This window comes from Colletotrichum paranaense, assembly GCF_030867605.1.
Source record: "Colletotrichum paranaense strain IMI 384185 chromosome Unknown Scaffold_5.1, whole genome shotgun sequence".
NCBI classification, from domain to species: domain Eukaryota; kingdom Fungi; phylum Ascomycota; class Sordariomycetes; order Glomerellales; family Glomerellaceae; genus Colletotrichum; species Colletotrichum paranaense.
This window is the reverse complement of record NW_026848963.1, coordinates 3496298-3515657: the sequence shown is the minus strand read 5'-3', so window position 1 is coordinate 3515657 and position 19360 is coordinate 3496298. Positions and strand designations below refer to the sequence as shown.

The 19360-nt window shown below is 53.2% G+C and overlaps 6 protein-coding genes across 6 annotated transcripts; 2 read left to right on the top strand and 4 right to left on the bottom strand.

Annotated features, from left to right (window-relative positions):
• Positions 1-147: 147 nt before the first annotated feature.
• Positions 148-1967, bottom strand: CPAR01_07586 (RNP domain-containing protein; the record flags this gene model as incomplete). Its single annotated transcript, XM_060491855.1, has 7 exons — positions 148-435; positions 485-951; positions 1041-1092; positions 1159-1314; positions 1373-1466; positions 1634-1700; positions 1763-1967. 7 exons carry the CDS (start codon positions 1965-1967, stop codon positions 148-150), a joined length of 1329 nt encoding a protein of 442 aa, XP_060350729.1.
• Positions 1968-7656: 5689 nt separating this feature from the next.
• CPAR01_07585 (rpsU-divergently transcribed protein) lies at positions 7657-8498 on the top strand (the record flags this gene model as incomplete). The annotated part of the gene is made up of 2 exons (XM_060491854.1): positions 7657-8094; positions 8166-8498. The coding sequence occupies 2 exons, from the start codon at positions 7657-7659 to the stop codon at positions 8496-8498; spliced, it is 771 nt and encodes a 256-aa protein (XP_060350728.1).
• A 344-nt stretch (positions 8499-8842) lies between these two features.
• CPAR01_07584 (RecF/RecN/SMC N terminal domain-containing protein) lies at positions 8843-12575 on the bottom strand (the record flags this gene model as incomplete). Its single annotated transcript, XM_060491853.1, has 4 exons — positions 8843-8876; positions 8948-9048; positions 9124-12393; positions 12447-12575. 4 exons carry the CDS (start codon positions 12573-12575, stop codon positions 8843-8845), a joined length of 3534 nt encoding a protein of 1177 aa, XP_060350727.1.
• A 794-nt stretch (positions 12576-13369) lies between these two features.
• Positions 13370-15277, top strand: CPAR01_07583 (uncharacterized protein; the record flags this gene model as incomplete). Its single annotated transcript, XM_060491852.1, has 2 exons — positions 13370-13616; positions 13683-15277. The coding sequence occupies 2 exons, from the start codon at positions 13370-13372 to the stop codon at positions 15275-15277; spliced, it is 1842 nt and encodes a 613-aa protein (XP_060350726.1).
• A 175-nt stretch (positions 15278-15452) lies between these two features.
• On the bottom strand, positions 15453-17210 carry CPAR01_07582 (uncharacterized protein; the record flags this gene model as incomplete). Its single annotated transcript, XM_060491851.1, has 1 exon — positions 15453-17210. The coding sequence occupies one exon, from the start codon at positions 17208-17210 to the stop codon at positions 15453-15455; it is 1758 nt and encodes a 585-aa protein (XP_060350725.1).
• Positions 17211-17314: 104 nt separating this feature from the next.
• Positions 17315-17752, bottom strand: CPAR01_07581 (uncharacterized protein; the record flags this gene model as incomplete). Its single annotated transcript, XM_060491850.1, has 1 exon — positions 17315-17752. The coding sequence occupies one exon, from the start codon at positions 17750-17752 to the stop codon at positions 17315-17317; it is 438 nt and encodes a 145-aa protein (XP_060350724.1).
• Between the last annotated feature and the right edge of the window lie 1608 nt (positions 17753-19360).

Below are 19360 nucleotides of genomic sequence, written 5' to 3'. Positions count from 1 at the left end.
GCGTGACGAGTACAATAACAATTTTGCAGGCCGTTCAGTGACAGCTTACCACGTCCAATGACCGCGCTACATCGTGGGTGAAAGGACGAGGCTAGAGTCCAGGCCTTTGGATACCATGTTGCTGGGGCATCGCATCACTTGAACCCTTTACATGATCTGATCCTGCGTCAAGCCTGCATGGACATCGGTGTCCATGCTATCACCACCACCTTGAGCGTTGAGGTATCTCACGAAGCTCAGTCCCAATGGCCGGCCACCATATTGGTACCCCTGGAACTTGGCGATTGCAGTCTCCGCGGTTTCTGCAGAATCGAAACGGACTACACCAGTCCCGCGAGAGCGACCGCTCGGCTCGTACTGAATCTCGGCCTGCTCAACCTTTCCGATAGTGGTGAATAGCTCAACGAGATCCTCGTTGCTCGTGGACCAGGGAAGCTACCCAGTGTTAGTGTGGGTTTGCGGGGAACTGGGCAAGTGAACCTACGTTTCGTGTGTAAATGACCTCGCTGCGATCGGTTCCAGCGGTTGCGTAGTCAGTGAATGGGTTAGGAGGCACCGAAGGAGCGTTGCCAGCGTCAAAGCCACCTGGGCCACCGGGACCGCCGGGACCGCCGGGGCCGGGGCCACCGCCGCCGAAACCTCCACGACCGTAGCCGCCACCACCAAAGCCACCACGGCCGCCGCCAAATCCGCCTCGACCGTATCCGCCGCCGAAACCGCCTCGCATGCCACCGCCGAAGCCGCCTCGGCCTCCGAAGCCCATGGGCCCTCCTGCGCCAGCGAATCTATCTTCACGGACTTCAAGAAGACGCCCCTGCCAGTCATAACCGTTGAACTGCTGAATGGCGTTGCGAGCGTCGTCGGGGTTCTCGAATACGACAATTCCCGATCCCTTGGGACGGCCGTCAGGTCCTAGATGAACATCTGCGCGGATGACGACTCCGTTGCGAGCTAGCACATTTGATAATAAGTCTCCAAGTTTCATCGCGAGGGACACCAATGGGTCTGATTGGCGAAGAGGCTTTGGGTGTTCTACTTACCAGCCTGTCGGAACAGGTCCTTGAGGTCTTGCCAGCCCACAGTGTAGGGAAGCTGTGAGCAGTTGCAGTCAGTATCGGGAAGCGTTAGAATCCTACGCCAAGACTAGGGGGAACAAACGTTGGCAACATAAATCTGTCGGCTGCCCCCTCCGGGATTGTAGCCGCCGCCACCGCCGCCGCCGCCGAAACCACCGGGGTTCATCCCACCGCCACCACCACCAAAGCCGCCGCGGTTGGCAGTGGCGCCGATGAAACGGGGTTCAGCTTCGCGATCCTATAAATCCATAGTTAGACAGCATTCGACGAACCACAGGGTACTATTCAAAACGTACCTCTCGAACGTAGACAAGTCGACCCATGAGGTTCTGGTTGCTGAGAGTGGCCACAGCGTTCTGGGCTTGGTCCCGCGTCGCATATTCCACAATTCTGTAATCTCGCCGTCAACATCTATCGCGGTTGAATCCGAGATGGCATGTGAACTTACCCGCATCCCTACATACACCCACGGACACAAGTCCCAACCCGTCAACCCAACGATTCCATCAATAGCCAGAGGGAAGAGTCCACAAAAGAAAAAACCAGCCATAGACTACGTGTAGAAGCCCACCTTCGACATTCCATTTGGAAGTAATAACACGTCGGCGAAGAGAACCTCTCCAGCTATACCATCCCAACTAGTCAGCTTGCGCAACCTGGGCCAAAGTGCCAATGACTGCACTTACCCTGTCGCATGAAGTCCTTGAGATGATGCCACTTCACATCGTAGGAAAGGTTGCCGACGTAGACGCGGCGATCCTGTTGAGACGTTTCCCTAATATTGCTCATCATTTGTTCGCGGGCGGCTGCGCGCTCCTCATACGATCGGTGTGGTGGTGCCCCTCCGTAGCCAGTGCTAGATCCTCCAGACGGAGCGCCGGTTCCAGTCATGGGGGAACGGTCTCTCCTTCCGCGATATTCGTCTCTACTACGGGATCGGCTCCGAGGAGAGAAAGAACGGCGTCTTGATGCGCGGTTGGGACTGCGCGAACGTCCACGTCGAGGCGATCGAGATCTCTCCCTCTGTTGCAGATTAGCGATGAACGTCGCCATTGGCCGAAGCGTATATGTCCAGAGGACTGTGTTGGTGTTTCGCAAGTCACTTGACGTTGGTGAGAAGTGGTTGGCAGCAAGCGTGGTTTGATGGCATCAGGTTGGGTGAGGGGGTGAAATTTGGAGGCAGGGAGATGAACAAGGTAGGTAGATAGGTAGGTCTGTCTGCGAAGCACCGAAGGTACACCCGGAAGGCCAGCCGAACCAGGTCAGGCAGGCGCTGCACCACCTCCGACACTTTCCTCATCCCGAATGACCAGACGGAAACGAGCAAGCGTCGGATGAGTCGCATAGCCACTGAAACTCGAGAAGTGAAGGTGCAGTCGTGATGAAGTGCCTCCTAAGCTATGCCATCTTCTTTGAGACGGCGCGGCACAACTTGCGAGCAAGACGCTGGTGGGAAGGGAGACCGCGGCGGAGGCACAGACACCGGCTCGGGCGGAGAGGAACGGGGGGAATACAGGGACAGGTACCGGCTCGACAATGATTCCGGACGGACGCTTTGAGTTTGGGACAACAGAAGGAACTGGGGTGATCTTACACTCACAGGTCGATAGGTGTCGCCGGAGTCAGCTACAAGAGATTGAGTTAGTTGGAACTGCCGGAAAGCTAGGAGATTCCCAGAGTATATGGGACAAAAAAGCAAGAGTAACACGAGAAGATGGCTAGGGAGATAGGGAGGAGAGGGAGAGAGGAGGAGAGGAGGAGAAGAAGCAAGAGAAGGAGGGTACCGGCGAGGATATTTGGATACCTTACTCGAAAGGTGGGCAGCAGCGAAGAGGGACGAGGGGGGTACGAGGCCAGTCGGTGGAGAAGGAGTAGGAAGGAAATGCAGCTGGCGGACAATACGCAAGGAAGAAATGGTATTCGCTCCGTCTTTCCTGCTCTCTCTTTCTCTTTCTCTCTGTAGAGGAGGGGGTGGGAAAGCGAAGGGGAGGCAGAAGGGAGGGGTGGGTGGGAGAAGGAGGATGTGGCGGGGAGGGGGGAACCATCAAGCCTATGTAAGGCAAGAGAGATATGGGCTGGGCTGAGGCAGGCCGGCGTTCTTCTCACACATGTATGTAAGGCCTGGCATGAATTGATGGATCAACGGATGGGGGGATTGGGATTGAACGGTTGGGTGGATGGAGGGATGTCCGCGTGTGTCCCAAGTCAGGCATGCGCGTGTACGAAGGGTGTACAAAAGGCAGGCAGGCATGAGCGAGCGTACGTATATGTAGGGTAAGGCTGGACAATACTCCGTACTGTCCTGTCCTTACTTGTCCAGGACAGCGGCAGGAGGGAGTGTGTGAGGCGAGCGTAAGGTAAGGTAAGGTAGGGGAGGTGGCAGGAGCTGCTTGGAAGATGCTAGCTGCAGGACCTAGGGGGGTAGAGGGGGGTAGGAAAGTGTTCATGACAGCAATGGACGTGGTTTCTAAGCTGGAGAGGTGTTGCGTCGTTTCGGACCAACATGAGAGATGGAGTCGGCCTGGGCTCCGACTCCCGGACGAGTATGGAGACGAGAATAGAGCTCCAGCTTCAACCCTGTGCCAGAACGGGTCAAGTGAACATGATGGTGTACATCCGGATCGAGAGAGGGCCCATGTAACGAGGTAAAAAGCGAATGGGTAATCATATAAGAGGAGGGGAAGGAAGCAAGTGAAGCCAATGCCATTTGAGCTCAGGGAGGGAAGGTACTTGAGGGCAATGAAGACGCGGTGAAGTTGCAGTCCGGTAGAGGATCAATGCTGGAAGGGGAAGCGGAACGCAGAGTAGGGAGAGTGACCATTCAAGGATAGATGGCAAGCCGCAAGCTACGAGCCGCACGACGACAAGCTGGTGATGAAGGTGGTGGTGCTGGGGGGCAACGAAGGGTAGGCAACAAATTGACGAGAAAATGAGAGATTCGATCACGACTTACCCATGGTGACGGACGACTCGGGCGATGCGGAGAGAGAGAGGGGGTGAGAGTGGTAAAGATTGGTTGACGACTCGATACAGCGTATGTTGTGCCGTGTTGCGACGTGAGGCGTCGTTGGTTCGTTGCTGCTGCTGTGTTGCTTGCCGTGATGCGATACGTTGTGAAGTGATGTGACGCGCGCGCGTTACTGTCCTGAAGAGATACTTGAGGTCGGGTCAGGCAAGGTTAGGTATGCGTAGATGGAGAAGGGTGTTGAGGTAATGTGGGCGGCAGGCGCAAGGCGACCAAGGTCAGGTAAGGTAAGGTCAAGTCAGGTCCTGGCAGGGGAAAGGATGGATAGCGCAGAAATAAAGGACAACGGGCCCAGTCTCCCCGTGTGCGTGTGTGTGTTTGCGTGTGGTGTGCGAGGTACGCGCGTGTGTGAGAGGTGAGAGAGGTGAGGTGAGGGAGAGAGAGAGAGGAAGAGGTTGGGCGGGTAAGTGGTAAGGCACTGAGTGAGTGAGTGAGTGAGTGAGTGACTGACTGACTGACTGCGCGTGTCGGGTGTGGTGTAAAGGTGTGTGAGTGGACAGTGAGGTGGGCGGCGAAAGCAAAACGGAACGGAGTGATTCGACACGAGCTGGGTCGGAAGAACCTCAACGACGCGGCTTCGGAAACTGTGGCGCTCGCGTGGGGGCGGCGTCACTAGTCCCTTGGATGCTTGGATCCAGACGATATTGTTGGCGACTGGAGCTGAGGAAAGGTAGATTGCTTACCTGAGGTGAGCTACCTGGCCGTGAGCTAAGGTAAGGTCGGTGAGGTATGCTAGCTGCCTAGGTAGAGCAAGGTAGACCTCGGTCAGTATTCGGGCTCCAAGGTAAGGAAGGTGGTTTATCCAATGCTGAAGATGGTAACTGGCAGAGGTGAAGTGGGTTTGCTGAGGAAGGCGTGATGATGCCAATGGAAGGACGAAAGTGCCCAACTGTATGGAGCACTGGATCGATGGATGGGGAACTTTTTGGCGAGGGAAGGTAAGGTAAGGAAGGTAAAGAGGCACGGAGGATGTTGTGCCTTTCCGGTCTGCTAAGGAAAAGAGAAAAAAAAAAAAGGGCGAAATGCACGGCAGACACGGTACCTACCTAAGGTAGGTACGAGTACTGTGAGATGGGCAACAAGCCGGGGCGAGGCCACCTCTCAGCGCGAATGCAGCCAATAAGAAGCTCGGGAGCTGAAGAGGGAGGCAGGCTCGAAGAGCGCCAGGCACCATCAGGCACCCATCATTGTTGGTGGTCAAGCTTGATACCTTGCCTTGCCATAATTACTACATAGTACGTACATGCAAAGACCTACCTATCCAAGGGCAAGGTGCCTACCTACCTCACCTACGCAGTAAAAGATGATACAAGCAAAGCAGGTGAAGTGTGAGAATACGGCGTGGGCGACTACCTAAGCACCTCAGGTATCGGATCTCATGATATTCACCTGTCCCGCCTACCTGTACCTAGTTACGGATACACCACGCATTGCTTACCTCGTTAGGTGCTCAGGTACGTTAGTGTAAGATTCACTACGCAGTACCTACCTTAGTGTCGCGTCGTCAAGAAGGGATAATCAAGGTACCTAAACTTCTTGGACTTTCTCTACAGTAGGTACTCACTCTGAATTCGACGTTGCGCCCGTAGCTCCCATCCTGATCCGTGCATAACCCGACGACTCTCCTGCGGGACGAGCTTTTTCACGTTCATTGGCCATTGGTGAGCTATGCCTGTGGAGACGAGCTGCAGGTAATCATGTAATTAATGTGAACACTGAACAGGCACAGCAGATGGCGGAGCTCCAGCACCCTCAGATGGCGAATCATGTTGGTGTAGAGAATCATCCAATTCATTAAAGTACGAATACTGCCTAGGTACCGGGAATGCATCGTGCTCTTCACTTTGGCAGCTTGCTGCAGCTACCTACCATCTACGGAGTACCTACCCAGGTACGGCAAGGTAACATCGACTGATACACTACAGAGCACACAGCAACTGAGCTAACACCCCCCCCCCCCCAACCTTTTCACCCCTCCATGAGTACCTGCTATTGCACAGTAGTAGTAGTGAGGTCTGACGGTCCCGAATGGTGGCAGAAATGGATATTTCCCGACACTCGACGCCAAATCTACCATTGTCAAGTTACCATACTACTAGCATCTATCTACGGATGCCAATAAAGCACCACCAGCCACAGACCATGCAGATGGAAGGCATTTGACAGCCGTTTCACTTCGTTTGCTTTATCCCCAGAGTAAATCTCAGCCAGCCCTACAGGCTGCTTCGCGCGCAAGGTAGGTAAGTACATGAATTGCCAAAGAGTCGAAAAACTCGACAGCATCGCGGTTTGAGGCATGGCACGGCCAAAGGACCTTGATGTTAATGGAAGATACCTACGCTAAGTGCCTGCTTGCCTACCTCAAGGTACTTCCCCACTCTGTCTACCAAGGTGTCACGTCTCCAGGACTATCCTCCCTGTCCAGTCGCAACCTTGAGGGCCATCGCGGTGGCTCTGCAGCCTCTGCTGAGAGTCGGTATCCAGTCTTCCACAACGGGTTGAATCATGACACCATGTAACAAGCACGGTCCGTTGGGTGTTTTTGACAAAGCCAGCAGGAGAGCCTTGGCCCGAATGTGGATCGCAAAGCACGTCTAACTGTGCAGCACTGCAGCTCCTAGCCACCGATGGACATCCCATCAGCTCGCCGGCGACTACCTTAGTACCTCAACCGTTCCGCTCTGTTTCCCACCCTAAGACGACCTTACCTATCAGTATCAATGCATTTCCTCGGCCCGTTGATGTGGTGGACTAGGTGTTACTTATTCGTGCCTATACATTTTCGGTGTTGGCTGCGACATATGGCTCACCAAGACGCAAACACAGCCTGCTGATACCGTGCACATAAGGTAAGTAGATCGGGCCATTTACAACTTGAAGGGGCGTGTTATATAGTGTTCAAATGATCACATTGACGTGGGTGCGTAAATGTGACCTGAATCTCAGCATCTGGAAACCAATCCAATCAGTCCAGTTGCTTGAATGGACCACCATATTGGCGCAGATGCTGTGTTACCATGGTGAGAAAAATGAGGCGTACCGCAGTTACTACTAGGTAAGGTAGGTTGCCGCTTAGTTGTCCGTACTGAGAGCAACCCAAGTGAGGTTTTCTTACCTATTCGACTACTTCCACAATTAGGCACCGATAGAGAGGCTTCAATATGTATTCTTTCCCAGCCTTCCATGTTCTTCGATGATACTTACTGCTCTGGATTCATAGACTATGTTTTGTTAATAATTTAGCTCGGTGTTGGTGAATGATTAATTATCGTCATTGAAGTATGCCGACTCAAAGGCATAGGGTGAGGTACAGGGGGGGCTTAGCTTAATCCCTGGAGCAATTGGCCGATCCGAAGAGCCAGTGCGTGCAGGTATGTCGCCCGGGCGGGTTCACCCGAACAGTTCGGGATGGCTGAGCCTAGGAGAGGGACGGGCAAAAAAAAAAAAAAAAAAAAAAAAAAAAAGAAGCCAGTCTAGAATCAGCCAACTTTCGTAGAAACCACAGGCTTGCAATACCCGTATGTCAAAGAGCCCGCCTCCTCCTCCCCCGTCGCCATGTCCGTTCCTTGCCGTCCGACTGCCAGGTTGGCCTTCCGCTCCCTGTGCCAATGTCCGAGAGCTTCCGCAGTCGCGCCTCGGACGACTCGTGCCTACCATTCCTACGACCACCCGGATCCGACAACAACCTTCCACCCCCACGAATCGACGATCCTCTCCGCCGCGTATAAGCATGTCCCAGAGTATGGCTTCTCACAAAAGGCCCTCGCCCTCGGCGCCAGGGATACTGGATACCTTGACATCAGCACCAGCGTGCTGCCGGACGGTCCTTTCAGCTTGATTCGATACCACCTCGTCACAAAACGTGAAGGCCTGGCCAACAAGGAGAAGGAGGTGTTCGGAGAGAGCTCGCAAGTTGGTATCAGTGAAAAAGTAGAACTCCTCACCTGGGAGCGGCTTTTAGAGAATAAGACCGTCATCGACCGTTGGCAAGAGGTGAGTACAACCCCTTTCTAGAGTCTGCTTGGGAGACTGTTCTGGCTTGATACTTATGATGGATGCAATAGGCCCTGGCGGTTATGGCACAACCGAGCTATGTGCCTGCTTCCCTCAAGGAACTCGCCAAGTTGGTCGATGAGATCTGGTTCCTTTCCGGCGACACTGCCGTCGACCCCTCATGGTATACCAAGCGCGCCAGCCTGTCCATGATCTACGCGTCGAGCGAGCTGTTCATGACCAACGACAAGTCGGCCGGTTTCAAAGACACCAGAGACTTCCTGCGGCGGCGACTGAGTGAGGTCAAGGAAGCTGGTGGTGTTATGGGTTCTCTCGGACAGTGGGTTGGTTTCACAGCTAGCGCGGGTGTCAATGTTCTGAGGAGCAAGGGGATTCGAATCTAGGCCTCCTCAGCGGCAACGACATGTGTATAACAGGAAATACCGAGGCCCAGGTCTCGCTATGTATGCTATTGTATATTATTGTTTCTAGTACGCGGACTTTGTTGCTCGCTGATGATGTCCCTGACGCCCTTCCAGCCAGCCATCTCACTCAATGCTGAGCCGACACGTCCTAACTTAGGTAGATGAGCCCATGTCCATGACTATGAGGGGGGGTATGTTGCCCAAACGCCTGTCACTGCCAAGAAATCACTTGTCCCTTCACCCGCACTTTTTGATAAACGAAAACTGATTAAGTTGAACGCCGTTGCTCATGGAATTGTGAACGAAATTAGCCAGCTGTGGCATCAAACCAACGTCCGCTGCCGGGGATCGGTTAAACTGTTACATGTGTTAGCCGCAATTCAAAGAGGAGCAAAGCGAGGGTTGTCCTCCAATGTAGAACAACGCACCGGATGATCTTGACGTCCTTGTCAAGCGTGGCTCGTCCTTCAATCGCATTTGGTGTAATCATGATGTACTGACGGGATACGGAGCGTCTAGCAGCGGTGATCTGAGAAGAAAGGGGTTCTTGTTAGCATAGTAGATACAATTATACGAAAATTACACGAATAGAAATCAGACTTACAAGCATGTTTGTGCTGATGGTACGGTTGACATTGTCCATGAACACGTCAAATTCGTCCAGACATCGCAGGGGTGAGCCCATTGCCTCCCAAATGGCCAGCAGCATGCATATGGAGGAGAATGATTTTTCACCACCTGACAACGTCTTTGTGCTCCGGCCAGCAGTGCCCTTGCGGGTTTCATCTGGTTCCACGAAAAGTTGCAGCCGGCGCTGCGGGTGGTCTATGGCAAGCTTGCCCCTGAAACCTCGCTCGCTCAACAAGTACTGGAAGCAGATGCGAGCACGTGCCGAGATATGTCGCTGGAACAGTCGCCACCTGTTCAGTCGATCTTCCAGGTTGAGCTTGCCTGCCGCCTGCTCTTCCTGCTGGCCCTTATAAAGTTGCTGTGAAGCTTCATATGCAGCCTCAGCCCTAGCCGCACGTTCCTTGATCTCCTCGTCCGACGCCCCCAATCTTTGAGCCCTCTTCTCCAGCTGTTGGTGAATAACAGCGTACTTGCTCTCGATACTCCTATGAGTTTCGCCTTCCTCGATGTACACTCGCTGCGGCGCCTTGTCCATGGCTTGTTGAGTGAAGTTGGCGACCACTTCGGCTTGTTCGTCACGCCTCGTTTCTGCTCGTTCTCTCTCGAGCACCGCATCATCACGGTCCTGGAACGCGCGATTCTTTTCGAGAACTGCCATTTTGCGCAGGTCTTCCGCTTTCTGGACTGCGAGTTGCAACTTCGTGATTCGAGCCTGAAAATCTTTCATTCTCCCCTTCTCATCGGCAAGCGTCCTCTTGCACTCTTCGCATTTCTTATTGAGTTCATCTTGTCGCAGTCGCATTTCGCCATATTGGGTTCCGTGATGCTCTCGTTCAGCCTTAATCTTCTCCAACTCTTCCCGGAGAGAGATAAGGCGACCATCCGCTCCTTCGTATTGGTCCAGTTCAGCAGAGATATTCTCAATCCTGGCCTGGACCCGCAACAACTTCCGCTCCAGCGATTGCCCCTGTTGTTGCTGGTTATTGAGAGCGGCGTTGCATTTTGCGACTATCTGGTCGAGCTCCCGCCGCTTCAGCTCTATCGAGCGTAAGTCCCCACGTAGATGAGCCAACGATTCCTTTGCCAGACTGATTTGTGTTTGGTCGTCAGACTTCATCCTAGGCGCCCGGGGGAAGGGGTTGATGGTTCCTGTGTTATATCCTGCACCGCTTGACCGGGCCATGCGAAGGCCGAAACCTCTCTTACCAGCGCCATCATGGAGAGAAATACAAGCTTGGACGTTTGGAGGAGGTGAATCGCTCATCATGACATCTTCTGCCTTCGTCCTCTCTCTTATCAGAACGATTTTGTCGATAGTGTGTGCCACAATGAGCTGACTGCGGACCCATTCATTGTCGAAATTGAGTACCCGGAGAACAGTGTCAAAGGCTGCGTCCGGCTCCCTGAGTTTGGTGTTGAGTGGCAGCCGTTTGCTGATGATGATTGGGGGAAAGCGCTGCAAGTTGACTTGTTGCATGAGTTTTGTCAGTCGTTGTTGGTCAGACTTGTTGGATACAAGGAAGCCATCCAGCGTTGCGCCAAAGACCGTCTCCAAAATTGGGGACCACTCAGGTTGAGTGAGCTGAACATGGGCTCCAATGGGCCCAACGGGCTTTTCGTGGAACCCGTTTTCTCGCTCGATCGCTTGAAGAAGGAGAGGTATCTTCTTATCATAAGCAGCCCAAACAGAGCCTCTGTTCTGCTCCAGGCTGCGCAAACGTCCCTCGGCTGAGGTAATTTCCGCCCTCTTCCTATCGACATCGGCCTTGCCCCCTTGTAAGGCGCTCTGGGCATGATTGAGCTCTGCCCTGAGTTGCGGCACTGTGTCATTCTCGTCGGCGATTTGTTGTTTAATTGTAGACTCTTCTGCTCTTGCTTCATTCAGAAGACTCTCTTGTTCCTGGCGGGCGCTCCCAGCTCCAGCGCCCAGTCGCTGCTCCTCGGCTTCAATCTTGGTCTCAAAATCAGCCACCCCTTGTCCGGCGCTTTTGAGCCGTTGTTGAACATCTCTGAGTTGATGGTGTATGTCGGTGACTGATTGCTTGGCCTCTTGGTACGCTTCGTCGGCGAGGGCGATACTTTCCTGAATAGTACCGGCTTCCTGTGATTCCGTCTCGACTGCACCTTGAGCACGCTCAAGGTGCTCATCGCGCTGACTTAAAGCCTGTGTTGTGCGCTCAATGAGCACAGTAGCGCGTTGGATTTCCCCGTCCAGAGCAGCGACCTCATCGTTGTACTTGACGAGCACGTCTTCTTGCTCAGCTACCTGTGACCAGTAAAGCTGGTTACGGAGACGGCGATATGTCTTTCTCATTTCTTCGTTCTTCTGAGCAATGTCCTTGAGCTTCTGCGCCTCCGAATGCTCTCTCTTCGCACGACGGACATGTTCCTCTAGGCTCGGTAGCTTTGCTTCGTGACTCTCGAGAATTTCCGTTAGGAGTTTGTAGTCGTTGTCAAGCTGTTCGAGCTGGACACCTCGAACAAAAAACTTGTACTTCATAGAGGGTGACGAAGAATTCAGAAATTGTCGGGCATTGTCCTGCGATAGAACGTTGAGTGGATTGTCGACCTGCAAAGCCCAATACTCAGAGATCTCATCAACGTCGGCCTTCTTTGTAGAAATTGTTTTCCCAGTCACGCTCTTCAGCTTGAAGCCACTGGCGCCAGCCCTGGAGAAATGGCGTTCGACTCTGATGGTTTCGCCGTACAGATCGGGCTGGTAGGCGTCAATGCCCTGGTTCTTGATCCTCACAATGATGACAGAATTGTCTCTCCCTTCCTTGATGAAGCTCTTGAGACTTCCGCCTCTGTTGGTGGAGCTAGCCTTGCCACCAAGACACAAGGTCAGGGCTGTGAGGACTGCACTCTTGCCACTTCCATTCTCGCCGACGATGAAATTGATCAGGGGACCGAGCTCGACAAAGAGGCGCTCGTGGCACATGAAGTTAATGCACTCGACACTCTCAATAATGCCGTTCTCGGCAGCATGGTTGTCGCCGATGCGCTGCGGCCGGCTTTTGATTTTCTGCGTAGCACGTTGATCGTCTTGATCCTCGTACTGCAAGTGCCTGAAACCATCGTCCCGGGCGATTTCGTATTGGGTTCGGGGAGGCGATTCACGGCCGGCTCGTCCGTCTTCCTCTTCTTCGTCCGCACCGTCTTCGCTTCCGGAGCTTGGGGGTTCATCCCTTGGGGGTATCGACTTGGTCGGCTGAGCAGTGTTTGATAGTCGAACCCGCTTGGACTGCAGAATTCCAGAAGTGTCAGTTGATCTCATAGGTAATATTCTGAACTCACATTCTTGGAGAAACCTACGGGTGCGTCCTGAGCGAGGTTGGACCTTTTTTGCCGCACCTCAACCAGCTCCTCCTCCTCGTCTCCGCTGCCTGCTTCCGAGACGGCGTGGGATCTCTTAGCGGGGGCCATGACGAGTAGCCCAGAAGATGCGCCTGTGTTGAGATTTTGCGACGTCGGGCAGTAGACAGTCAGTGCGCCTATCGCACTTGGTGTTAACAAAGGTGGACGCAGATTTTGGGGACCTGTCGTTGGATAACTTGGGCTGTAGCCTTCCAGATTGAATGACCACGAAAGCTTCGTGCGACGCGTCGGATGACGGAACGCGACTGTGTGGTTGTCCGCGGTGGGGGCTGAGGTAAGGTCAGGTAAGTTAACCTGGAAGGTATGTCTGCCTGCACCTTCCATTAATCGAACACTTAACGCGTACAGTGCTCCGGGCAGACATTTATCAAAGTCACTGTGCTAAGGCACCTGAAGGTAAGGTAGGTGACCGGGGCTTTGGTGGGGCGCTCTTCTGAGCGACTACGACTCTCTTTGCCGTAGGCAGGTGTTCCAGCACCAATAGTCTTCAAGGTCTGGGATGCAGTTACCATCGAAAGAGCTCTATCAGATAGATAGATAGAGGTGAACAATTCAGGCAAGGCAAGCCTGCACACTCCAGACTAAGGGTCTACTTATGTGCAATTACGAATTTAATGCAAAGGTCCTCAAGAATTCTCGAGCATTTTTCGAAATCGCTTGGCTTCCATTGAAAGAAGTCATCCAACCTCCACTCAAAATACCAGCCCTGCCTGCGACTGAGTAAATCACGAGCTAAAACCCACGGCTCTGCCACAACAGAACAACAGCAACAACAGTTTTGTCCGCTCTCTGCGCGTTTACAACTTCATCTGGCCAGCCAAGGTATCTCGAAGCTATTTGTCATGGCTGATCCACAACGAGGAGCTGGAGAAGCAGGGGGCCGCCACGAACAGAATGCTCCCAACCTGCGAGAAAATTGCGTCGAGTATAGCATTTTTCTTGTTGACCCCAACGCCTCAAATGATCCCCTGAAGCAACTTTCCAGACTCGACGATCTACGAAAAACTGCTCTGCAACTTGCAAACTCCCTGACCGCAGACTATATTTGGCAAAAGGGCCTCTTCGCTCTCGATGTGGTTACAGAGCAAGGTTCGTCCCCCCCCCCCCCCCAAAGAATGATTCAATCTTTTGATTTGAGTGCTAAGACTCCGACAGGCAACTCGTTTCTCCGAGGAATCACTGACTACGGAGATTCGATCGAGGACGAATGGCTGATTGTCTATATCCTCAGAGAGTTTTCCAAAGTTCAACCCACTGCATGGATCCGTGTCTATGACGCTGATGGGGAGTTTCTCCTCATAGAGGCAGCCAACGTTCTTCCCAAATGGTTGAGTCCTGAGACAGACCAGAACCGTGTTTGGATTAACAATGGCCGTCTACGAATCATCCCTCACACAACCGAAGACGGCACTAAAACCCGGCTGTTGGCATTATCGGACGCTTTGCGCGTTATAAAATCCACCTCCGACTCTCTCTTGCACTCAGAGTTCATAGAGGCTGAGGCTTTTTATCGCCTTGAAAAGTACCCTGGCCATATTCACAAGTCCATACACCACTCGCTCGTGACAATTCCTCGAAGACTTGTCCATGTCCTACGCCAAATTCCCAAGGCCGTTGCACCAGCTGTGGAGTCCTTCTACCTCCGCGATGCGCTAGATCTGAACACTCTTCTGTCCAGCAAAAAAAGTCATACTTTTCCCCCGGTCGATCTTGTCACGGTGAGCGTCAAATTTACCAGGGTGTTGTTCGCCCAACTCAGATCGCAAAGGTTCGAGCCGCCTGCCCCTTGGGCTGGTATTATTCAACGGGTCAAGGGGGTCGAGCACACACATTTGGAGATGGGCATGAAACTCACATGTGGATTCGAAATAATGCTCAACAATGTTGACAAGGCCGATAGTCGTGAAGCCAGGGCGGCTAGTATTATTGTACAGGACCTTGAGGAGGATGGAGATTCAGTGCTCCCTACAGACGAACAAATCCGCAGCTGGAAGGACGCCGGTCGCGATGATGACGAGTCCTGGATGGACATCAACTACGAAGACTTTGAAAAAGAGCTTTCAGGACGCCAAGGCGGGACCGAATCTCAACCGAACCCGAGCCTTGGAGATGCCACAACACAAGCAGACCTGCGCAAAATCGTCTCCCGGTTCGAGGCCTTTCTCAACGATGAGAATGCAGGACTAGACGGTGCCGAGATCGATGAAATGGACATTGATGACGACGACGACGACGGATCCGAGGGCATGGAGACAGACGAAGATGACGAAGACGAAGACAAGGCGGTCAGCTTTGACGAAGCGGAATTTTCTCGCATGATGAGAGAGATGATGGGACTAGCACCCATAGAGCTCGACGTTCGTGATGTTCCAAGCAAATCGCCTGCGGCAAGAGAGAATACCAAAGCTGTCGGGCGAGGCGAGGAACCTGACGGCGATGACCTTCGGAAGCTTACCGCTGAGTTGGAAGCTGAGCTCAATGAACACGGTGCTCTAAAGTTGGACCAACCTCGAGACAGAGCCCTAACTCAGAAAGGGAAGGGGAGAGGCAGTGGGCCTGAATCAAGCAATGATGATGAAGAGGCAGACGACGAAGTTGACATTGACTACAATCTAGCCAAGAACCTCCTCGAAAGCTTCAAGGGTCAGGGTGGTATGCCGGGTCCGGCTGGAAACATTCTAGGCATGATGGGACTTCAGCTTCCGCGAGACGAGGACGACGATGCCGGGGAAGGCAAGAAGAAGCGATGAAGAAGACAAACGTCCAAGATCTTGTAGGTCATTAATCAGTCTTTATTGAAACGACGAATGCATCTTCCTCCAGGAAGCAACCGTACGCCAGGCTCTAGACGTGTCTTTCCCGAAGTATGTTCTAAGAATGTTCGTTCATCATAAGCATCACCTTTCGATACACGACCATCTTCTACTAGTCGGACGATTCCCCGCTCTTCGACCGTTTATTGGCCGGGCTTGATTCGCCACTTGGTCTTCTTCCCCTCCGTGTGCCGGCGTCATCAAGAGCATCAAGCTGCGACAGGATAGCGTTCAACCTCTTTCGTGCCTCCAGCTCGCGTCCGCTGATGTCCTTTTGCGGGCGGAAGTATGTTCTCGCAATGTGCGTGATTGTATGGTAGCAGTCGTATAGCAGCAGGCGGACGTGAGCTCTCTCCTTGTCCTCAATCAGATCCGAGGAAAACATTGAGATGATGGTGTGTCGAGTGTTTGAGGACCAGTTGAATCCCGCAAGAAAATCACCACTAGGCTCACGACCGATATTGAGAGCAAAAAGTGGATCTCCAAAGACGAAGTTGCTCCAATCCTTCATGCCAGCCATGACGATGCCATCGTCGTGTTGGAGAGTCAGTGACGCGTTGTCGTCTCCGGAATCCGAGCCGGTATCATACTCATCGCCAACCTCGCTACTTGCGTCACTACCGCGGCGGTCTGTGTGTTGAAATCTCCCCTGCGGTCTGTACTCGACCAGAGATGCGTCGTCTCCGGAGCCTCGTTTTCTGAACACAAGGGTGTTGACATCTTTGCCGACGTCAACAGCCACCAGCCGGGGTGTTTTGATTCCATCCAGCACATGCTCGAAACGCTTGAACTGCCGTCGAATGGCACTGTAACCCAACATTACTTGCATATCCTCCCCGTCACGAAGCACTGCCTCTAACATTGAGTGGAAGGCCACAGTCCAGGTATGGACGCCTCTTGATTCCATCAATCTCGCGGCTACATCTCGCCTCGTAGACTTCGTGGAGTCTGTAGCTGGTGATGGCGCACATGGAGGTAGAACAGCAAATGCAGGTCCGAATCGTCCAGTGGGTGACACTTGCTCACAAAGCTGCCGATATAATTGACCAGTTTGAAAATCAACTGTTCTCCGTTCGGCCGATGAGAGTGGTGGACTGAGTTCGGAGATGGGGGTGCCTAGTGTTGGCTTGACGAGATTGCATTCGAGGCCCAGCTCGTTCGTGGCGGCCGTATGTGATATGAGGGTTGGAACCAAAGCCCGCAGTTCTTGTACCGCGACATCAGAACAATTCGTGGTCCCACTCTCGTAAGTGGCAATGGGAGAGGTTGACCAAGGCGAGCCTTCTGTTTCCGTAACTTTCTCATGGAGAAGAGGCGTCTCGACAGTTTTGCCAGCAAGCCATCTTAATACGGCAGCCTCCGAGACGACGGAGGCTCGTTCGGATCGCAGCAGCTTGACCATAGGCGGCGGGGGAACGACGAGAACCAAGCTCGCTCCGGTGGAGACTTTGACTCCATAGACGCGTTGACAATGGACCGATGGCATCACCTGAACTTGTTGGACGGTGGCCTGGGGTACCAAACGGCTTATAACGGTCTGTATGGGCTTTGCCGGAGGAGGCGGCGCACACATGGACGTCGTTGACACTGTATTGTGATACAGGTTCTGCCCTATGGAAGGTCGATGCGTGACGGGCGGGATGCTGCAGGTTTGCGAAACGCTCTGGCAGGCGAATGGTATGCAAGGTGAAGTCGAGGTGTGAGTGCGGTGACACCGACCAGGAGCCATGTGGTAGGGGTTGGGCGAAGGAGCTAGATATAGCGAGTGCTCTACGGCTTCCCAGACGAAGGTGTGGGGGTTTGCAAGGTCGTGTTGCGGCGTAATCTGGACACACGGAGTGGTCCGGCCGGGGACTTTGGACGTTTTCATGCCAACAAGGGCAACACCAAGAGATCACTCCAATAGAAACGGGGTGTCTAGCGAGGCGGATTCGAAAGGTGAGCCGGCAAGTGAGGTTTACGGGGACTATTCGCTTATGTCATCCGGGCCGGATGGTGAGGAGGAGGAGGATGATGCTGACGACGGTAGGGCACTAGGTATGCGCATGAAATCACGGAAAGATGAGTCGACCATAAGCGAAAGGAAGTTCGGCGATGAGCAGGGCAGAGGTTGAGGGTGTTTGAGAGCCCAGGGGTGTGAAGGTCTGAGTGGAAAGGCCAAAGCCAACGATGGAGTGAGTGAAGCTGGTCCACACACAAATCCTTGTTTCGCAAGAAAAGACGGCAACCGTCCGAACAGAGGTCGGGGCAGCACCTGTTTGAGCCAGCATAAGTGTCTTCGTACGCCTCAAAGGTGAAGATAAGACAGGTGAGAGAAACAGGGTAAGCTAAGCTATGCAGTTGCATTGCAGCGGTCGAGGCGAGGAGCGAGACATGATGGGCGGGCGGCGCAAAAACCAGGCTCAAGGACATGAGCTTGATGAGGTAGCCAAGCAATGAGGATGACCTTGAGCTGTTCCAGGACAAGCGAGATCGGTCGAGAACAAGCCAACACACGAGACGAACTAATGAGAAGGCGCAACAGGCGAGAGAGTAAGAGGTTGACAGACTAAGGCGCGATGGCTCGGTGGTGACGGGCGAGGCGTCGTACAAGGAGCAACACTGGCTGAGTGGGTGGGAAGGGGGAAATGCGCTCAATGAGCGTGTGAGAAATAAGCGAGAGGGACAACACTAAACAGCGACAACGTATAAGCAACGTATAAGCCGTCTGCTAACAACCTACCTTTCGCTTACAAGTTACCTTGGCCATGAGGTGCGCAGGGAGGGAACAAGCGCGCAAGACCCATGGACCTCCATGAGCGTTTGTAGGTGTGTGTGTGTGAGAGACTGACACGCAAGTGTGCACATACACATACAGCAGACAGACGGAAAGAAAGAGGGAGGGGGGAACCAAAAAAAGCGACTGAAGAATTGTGAATGGACCTTACGGACATAGGCCGAGAAGAGAGATGAGGTACCGGAGTGCAGATGAAAAATATGTCGGTAAAGGAGAAGACAGGCAGGGGCCAGAGAGGGGCTCTGCAACGCAGGATGCCAACAACATACGAAAGAATGTGCCACTTGGGGTCAAGTCAAGCGAGGTTGCAGATGAACGTCTTTTACTTCCCATAAGAGAAAGAGGATAAGTGTCGAGTCTGGACTAATCGTGCGGTTGACGATCTCCACAAGCGCATAGCTTACCTACAGGCTACCTGACCTCACCTCATGCAGGCACTAGCAAGTAAGGTAGATATTCCTGCAATAAGTTCAAGGGGGAGCAGAGTGTGCGAGCCAGGAGCATAGGTACAAGCTTATCATTTTTTCGCGGTGTGGGAAGAAAGAAGGGATTAAGATATAGGTAGTTTGCGATCTGGGGAGGTGAGGTTGGTGAAGAAGTGGAATGAATGGAGGAAATCTATTCGCAGGGTTCTCATGATGGGATGGGGGCTACGAGGTTGACAGGGAGCCCCCAGCGGGACTCTGCATCGTCAAGCGAGCCGGGAATTTGTTGATTGGATGCGATTAAGCGAAACTGGTGGCTCTCGGATCCCTGGCCGCAGCGTCGGGGCGGCCACCACCCACTCACCCACTCTTTTCTCATCTCATCTCACTGTTCCATTCTCATAGCAAGGTGCCTTAGCTCGACAACAGTGGACGGATACAGATCCATGCCAACGGATAAACAAACACCTCAAGATCCAAGGGCAGGCAAAGTATTTTAAGATGAGATGGGAGCTTTGATACCCCGGGTTGTCGTCAAATGCCAAGTCGCTTCGCAGTGTACGGATTCGGTAGCTATGTTCAAGTTGGGGATCTTCAGTTGGCCGTCGCCTTTTCCCGCGATGAGGTATGTCAAATGCACGCCGCGAGCCATTGAAACATCTGCCATGTTGACTTTCTCGCACAAACGCCGCGCATGTTGAACTGTAAAGTTCTCAGATACAATGCCTGCCTCGACGCTCACGCAAGTTGTCGGAAATGCAAGCCCAAGATCCAGCCCACCAGCGCAGGAACTTTTGCTAGCGTCAAGCCGACTTGGTG